At 34.8% G+C, this 7,574-nt stretch overlaps 1 protein-coding gene across 1 annotated transcript in view; it reads right to left on the reverse strand.

The window, feature by feature from the left end:
• Positions 1-1,108, reverse strand: part of LOC113498184 — a 45,136-nt gene extending 44,028 nt beyond the window's left edge. The window contains exon 1 of the mRNA XM_026878127.1: positions 815-1,108. Coding sequence (XP_026733928.1) covers positions 815-1,108 — 294 coding nt within the window. The remainder of the gene's footprint in view (positions 1-814) is intronic.
• Between the last annotated feature and the right edge of the window lie 6,466 nt (positions 1,109-7,574).

The following is a 7,574-nucleotide window of genomic DNA, read 5'->3' on the forward strand; positions in this document are numbered from 1 at the left end:
CTGGAGTCCATACGACCCAACAGAGCTCAATTGACCCAGCTGAAGTCCGCCCACGCGCTTTTGTTATCTAATTAAAATTGCATTGGGTTAGGATGCGCCATTTTTAGGACGAAATTTCTTTTGAGAAAGGAATTTGCGTTAAAGTTCTTCGATTTCGATGGTAGTTTGTGAAAATAATTGTACGTTCCATTCCGAACTTAATGGGAAAAGAAAACCAATATCGTTAAAAGTAAAAAGGACCTTAGAACTTTTTTGACAACCTATGTGAGATACTAAAGCACGCAATATTTTACTTTATAAACATAACAGCTTAACTTAACTTTTCCGGTAAAACATTTACCCAAATCCAATACCCAAGAAATCCTCATCATTTTCCTTATTTTATACTATTTTCCTTAGATAAAGTAAGAACATGTACATCTCAATCCACGTAGAATCAATACAAACAAATCCTAAGTATCGAGCGAAGTGTTAAATTTCATCCACAATTGTATGCAAGGACTACGTCGTTAGCCTATTGCCTATACAGAACGGATTTCACTCAATTGACTTACAAATTGGACATGAATGGCACTAAATAGAAGCTTGGACAAAAACGACCCACACTGTCTCTTGTGTACGGACAGAAATTGGTAGTTTTGGATTACTGGCTTCCAAATCCATGTCTTATATTGGATACTAAGCTTAGGGTTCGCAATAGAAAGGAATCTCGTGTCACAAAATTTGGGATGGATTGAAACGTTATTTCAACTTTCGTAGGATATTGTTGATAACTTGAGATAAAGTTATATTAAAAAGTAAGTAAGCGACTCACCTGTCCATACCGAGACGAAGCTAAATGCACGTTCCTGTTCTTAAGCGAGAAGTCGGGCCTCTTGCCGAGCCCATAGTTGCTTTTGTTCTGTGATATGAATTTCTTTGGTCTGTCCAGTCTTTCCGTGGAGCCCGTGTCATTGTCTTCGTCGGTCGGCCGCTTCGAGGTGGACGGGATGCCCCTGTACGCACCCCGCGTGCCCCGAATCGTCTTCTCGGGCGACTTATCCTGCTTCCTCGTGATGAGGTTATCTTTCCTCTGTTTAGTACTTCTCAAGGTCACATTTGACGCCATATTGTCCATTATGATCCATCAAATGCTCAAACTGACCTCATCAATTTCTTATTGTAAAGTTTATACTCATTGTGATTAATTAAATTATGAAACGATTAAATAAGTGAATAAATAGTGATTTTAAGTTTTAGCGATAGCGTTTAACATACATTCATATCGTTATTTGCGTTAATGAGAGTATATAGTAACAACTAGAAAAAAAAATAACAGTTACAATGGATTACACTAATTAATAATAAATAAAAAGCTAATTCCGTCTTTTGATTCTCTCTCGTTTTGTTGGCATCTTCCGCTTTACCGCTCCGAACTGTCTTTACGTCTAAGTGAAAAATAATTATATATCTAATAAAAAAAATACAGTCTTCAGGAAGATTTTGGAAAGTTTTCTTGCAGGATTTTTTTTAGATGTTATCTGAAACAAGAGAAATTGACTTTAGAGCAAAGGAATAAGGTGCATATTAGGATGAGTGTGATCTCCGGGTTGTTCTGAGTACTTTCGAGTGTTTGAGCTTCAGTAGTCAGTGATAGTGTTATCACGGCGCTGAGCGCGTCCGTTATAATAAATGTTCTATGGGATAACTGCCAGATTCTCGCCCTTGGCGGATGGATTGGCGATTTTAGTTTGTTGTTAGTCTGAAGTAGTCCAAACAAACGCTATTGATAACTTCATATATCGCGGAGATATTGTAATGCGATTTCGACGAAGAAGGGATTACACGACAAGAAAATGATAAAAGGTGCGGCAAGATTTTCCTTGTTTACCTATTTGGGAATTAATTTGTGTCTATATTAGTATTGATGACTCAGTATTAATCAGAAACAGGTACCTAGGACACCCTGTTAATAGTCGTGTAGGTAAGATTACTAATTATCTCACAATCATCACGCAAAGTCCAACGAGTATCGGTTAAGAGCACGTTGGTGTTAGCAATATAAACTTTAACTATGTGCAGTAAAATACATTTTCGGTTGACAATGTGCGATTAACCGTACAATAATATAGTTCTTATTTATAAGTCTGTTTAAAACCAACTTGAAAATTTTTAAATTGATCCTTTATTTTGTAACAATACCAGCCTATAACTGTATCACTGCTTGGTACTGGCCTCTTCTATAGGGGAGGTCGATTTCAGATTCAATATTTGTAATCCAGGTTTTCCCATGAATTAGAACAATTAAAATAATATAACTTTAAAAAAGTCACTTTGGTACGTTATCTACGCTGGGATCGACCCTGCAAATCGTGCATATAAACGCAAGCCCGCAACAACATCGACCACGTCCTTTATCTTAAGATTTAATAAATACTATCTACATAATCTACTTTCTTAGAAACGTATTCTACTACGTACAGTCAAATACAAGTCGGTAAATATAGAGTACTATCTGACCCATATCAAATACGTGGCATTCTATTTGTAAAAGTTTTCAAAATCGGTTCAGTCGATCCATACATTACCCTATACACACAACGCCTAACGTTATAAATTGACAAAGTTTACCTCATTATTTATGTTATATTACGTTATACAAACGTAAAGTTTGTGAGTTTAGATCAACGATTTCGTTACGTCGATAAAATAACTAACTTTTGTAACTGTTGTTCAAAACTAGTTCACGATTATTAACAGATATTCAAAACTTATTTACAGTTATTGTCAAATTGATATTAACTTTCGAGTTACGTAAAACAAATAATATTCTAAGTACTAAAAATAATAATAAAATCATAATCCTAGAAGTTAATAAAAGTCTTTCGTAAATAAAGTTATTATTTTCCCAGCACTTTTGCCATCGAAGGTACAAGCTCGGCTTATCAAGGAAATCAATTTCGTGCAAGATTATCAGCACAGGATTATATAACATGTGTTTATTTACTTGATAAGGTTACCATCTGATTACATTGGTTGCTAGGTAGTTTGTTTTATAAACAATAAGACAATAAAAAGTAACTTAAAAACTGCGTGATCTAAAATGTTGTACGCTTTTATTATTTACTAGCTTTTCGCCCGCGTCGAGGTCGGTTTCCAAGAGAACTCTTCAAAAGTCCGGAATAAAAACTATCCTATGTTCTTTCTCAAGGTCAACTCTATCTCTGTACCAAATTTCATTAAAATCAGTACAGTGGTTTAGACGTGAAAGCGTAACAGACAGACAGACTACTTTCGCATTTATCAATATTAGTAGGGATTGGAAAGTTGCTTTTTTTCGACTATAAATTAGCAGTAAAGCTTACCGCCACAGATTAAAAATTATTGCGGCTGTTGAAATGTGATATTGCTCTTAGCCGGGTACTGCGCTGTACAGCTACCCTCAAGAAAAGCGAAGAATATCCTGATATTTTATGAACAGACTTCTCATAATCGAAAAATATGTAAGAACACCGTGAAAGAATTTTATTCCTATGAATAACTTTGTTTGACTTTACCGGGCAATCTTTGACTGACCAGGGGGTCTACCACCACGTCTTTAAGTAATATAACTACGTTTGTGGAAGGGTCACAGTGCGATACAAAACGTAGAGGAGCATCTCTCTTTCACGCCCGCAAAGACCTATGGGCAGAGTGACAGACCCCGACCTACGGCCACCGTAAGGTCGGGCCTGCGGGTGGCGGTGAGGGCACCCTGTCACTCGATCAGCCAGCAGGCCAAGAAGGAGACGGACGTGTCGTCCTGCGCACCCGTTCTTATGAGGAGTGAGTGAGGGGTGGGCTTTTTACATCTATCCCTTGAGAAGGAGTCCAAAGGACTAGAGCCAGCCAGAGTCACGCAGAGTATGGGCGAGCGATCCCGTGACTCTGGCTAAAGCAGTAGAAGGGGCCCGGGGTGTTTTTAGTCGGTGGAAGTCCGACATATCCCCACGCCGTGCCCTCGACGTGGGTTGAGACATTAGCGTTTCACCCCGGAGAAAAAAAAAAAAGAGGTGACAGACCCGTTCCTTTAAAAACTAAAAGAAACATGTTGACATCAATGAGACATTTATAGTATGATCTAACAATAAAATAAACAATCTTGTATGGAATCCAAATCGTTACGTGTTTGCGTCTTAGATTAATGAGTCATTATGATAGCTCTTAACGATTATCATCTACAGAACTGCTGATTACCCTTCTATTGTTGTCTTAATGATATCTAAGGAATGTGCTCAGAGATTAGCACAAATATCTAGTATTACCAGGTATTGTGTAAATATCAATCTTCAAATACAACGCACATTAGAAATTAGACTTTAAGCTCTTAATAACAAAGCTCAATTTCGCTTGTCTTGTTAAATAGTACGGTCAAAAGAGCGTCAATCGTTTTAATGTTAAACAAAAATCAACTTTATGTGTTAAAAAACAATCAACAAAAACATAGTCACTGATTTAAATACGATCGTTAAACACGAGAATTATATAAACACGATTTATACATGATACAATTTCTGTAAATAGGTTTAATAACGTTTACTACGTCACGACTTATATTGCGTAGTTGGCATTACATTATCTATCGGACTACCTTCGAGATGATACGTCACGGACCGGGTCAAGGTCTGAAGAAGTCTAGACGTACTAGATGGACCGAGTAGCAGGAAAATTAAGGGCGCCTGTTGTAATGACCGTTAGTATAAAAAAGTATAAGTCAGAATTGTATTCTAATGAATTAGGTTTCTTAAAGCAAGCAAACGTCGCACAATAACGAAAAAAGAGTCAACGTCAAATTTCCGTTTAATTTTTCGTATTGTTTATAGGCGATCAATTACATTAAAACCGATTACTACGCTTAATAGGCATTTGCGAAAAGCTCTCATGGTAACTTTCGAATAAAAATTTAGAAATCTTGTTTCAAAAAAGTACTTTTTGTCTCTGCACTGCAGTATTGGTTAATAATTAAAAATAAAGATTGCAAACATTATAAATTCTCATCACCAATTATCAGTATTACAGAAATCAGTGCCATCTAAAAACTTATTTGTCATGTTACTCGAAAATATATAGAGCAATAAAATACAAACTGCAGTGTTTAATTGCAGTGGCTTGGACGCACGGCTAGCATAAAAACTTTACGACCAATTATCCGAATAAAATAATTGGTTTATTATTAATTGAACAGTTTTTGCTGTTCACACCACCAGTTATTGATCTTAACTTGTGGTTTATTTAATAATAAACTTTCCAGCAATTTGATGAAATTATTAATTCATTTATATTATTATTTTTGTGTTTTAGTGTCAAATACCTAATTTATTTTTCTAATCAGGTTTGCTTAACTTCTAATATGAGTAGTGTAAAAAAAAGTTCCTGTAATGAGGATAATAGGCTAGCATGACACAGATAAAACATTAAAATCTTCTCTTTCAATGGAGTTAAAGTAAAATTTTATAAAACCATCTTTCACGGGTTGACAGAGTTCGAAGTTATTGATTATTCTATACATTTACTTATCTAACTGTAATTCCAACACAGTAGTCTTAATAATTACTGAAGCAAAACATATTTATCATATGTTATCAAATCTATATTTTCTAACAATGACCATCATTAAGTTATTGCAGTATATTAATATATTGTGAACTTTGACTTGCAAATCAACAAATTCAACTACTTATTGTTCATAATAATATTATTATACACAAGTTCTGCTGTGCAGTATATAATAATGTATACTCCTTTCATATGGATCACAATATATAGATTCTTAAATTTGTCTTTTAATACTTATTGAAATGGAAAATCGATATATCACTTTTAGTGTGGTAAGGTATAGAACATGTTGTGTAAGTTGTTCTGACATTAGAGCTATTGGGGCCATGACTAACACATGAATGATTCTCAATATCAAAGGGGGATTATGCGCTCCAGTCTAGAACAATTGATTAATCACAGTCATATAATAAGGAAGCCACAAGATTTACTAGTATCAATGTCAGGTGTATCACTATCACACAACACATACATTATATATAACATTATGTATCTATGACATGCTCAGACACATCAGGAATTTCTTATTTGATTCAATATCATTGGACACAACTATTAACAGTAGGACTTTCACTGAGAGACAAAATTTGCGTGCAAATATGACAGATAACTGGTTATGTTATTTACTAAACGGGGCACGAACATGCTGCAATGTTTACAGCGGAGCATTTGCACGATCAGACGAAATGTATGACGGTAAGGCACACGGGCCGCCGGCGACGGTGGGTGTATACTCCCCGTTTATACCCACCGTTCGACTTCATGACGCACTTGACGATAAAAAAAACTATGCAAACGACACTGGGATAGCGAAAACTAGGTGCCGGCATGAACACTACACACGTTAAAACATGAATACGACACTCGATAACTTCACATACCACACACGATTATACATACATTGTACACCTGTGCTGCGATGAGTTTTATTGCCAGTTGTGCTAAAATCCGCAGACAGCGGCCGTTCTAATGCAGTAAATGGCGCATAGCTGAATCAAGCTGAATAAATAGAATAAAAAACTGAAATGACAGCACGTCAAGCACACAAAACGAATTTCTAGTTGATATTATGCGTTTTATACCTCGGTATCGACATCTTTGGGTGGGTGAACGTTTTTAACGACACTGAAACGTTACTTTAGCTAAATTGATATTGGATTCTATAAATACTTACAAATAAAAATCTGGAATCACACCATTGTTTTTTCTTCTGCACAATCAGTAATCGATGTTGCTACACTAAAAAAAATGTTACCGTGAAAAGTGGGTCATCATCGATCACTTGCATTTCTTCTTTCACTTTCACTAACAGTAGATTCTAATCTAAATATTAGTTTTATTTGTGCCATAAGTTCTTGCCTTACTTTTTTACTATAAAGAGATAAAACCAAGTTGATAAAATCTAAATAAATACTCTCTGTTTTTATGTTCAATTCACAATTAATATCAAGTACCTATGATCAGTGTCAGCAATCACTCAGTATTTTCCTCAAATCTAATTAAAGCTGTTGATATTGAGAAATAGCTGGATTCAAATTAATTTAATTAATTTCCATGTTCTAAGTGGGGAAAATTTACTGACGGCGCAATCTATTTTTATCTAATGGCAGCACTGAAGAACTCAGAACAATCCTTTTTAAGCAGAAGTGTTTAAAAAAAGCAACATAGTTTACTATTTCTGCATAAGTTTAATATTTTCGTTTATATATTTTTCTGTAAATGTAATAATTGAAGTAAAATATGTTAAATTTTCTAAGTAATTGATTCTCCAAATTTTTTAAAGTTACCTACTAATAGAGGTGAATGTACAATAAAATGTAATGGACATAATTTTCGTTCAGAAAAAGAAAAAGTCATCGTCAAACTTTTCTTTCATTTTTAATATTTCTGAGAGTTTTAATTTGAGATTTTCGAAAGATGTTAAAGAATACAATTAAAGTATTTACTTTATTGAAAACTTTAATACCTCCTTAAAGTATTTGTAAAATAGATGACAAAAA

This window comes from Trichoplusia ni, chromosome 10 (assembly GCF_003590095.1).
Source record: "Trichoplusia ni isolate ovarian cell line Hi5 chromosome 10, tn1, whole genome shotgun sequence".
NCBI lineage: Eukaryota > Metazoa > Arthropoda > Insecta > Lepidoptera > Noctuidae > Trichoplusia > Trichoplusia ni.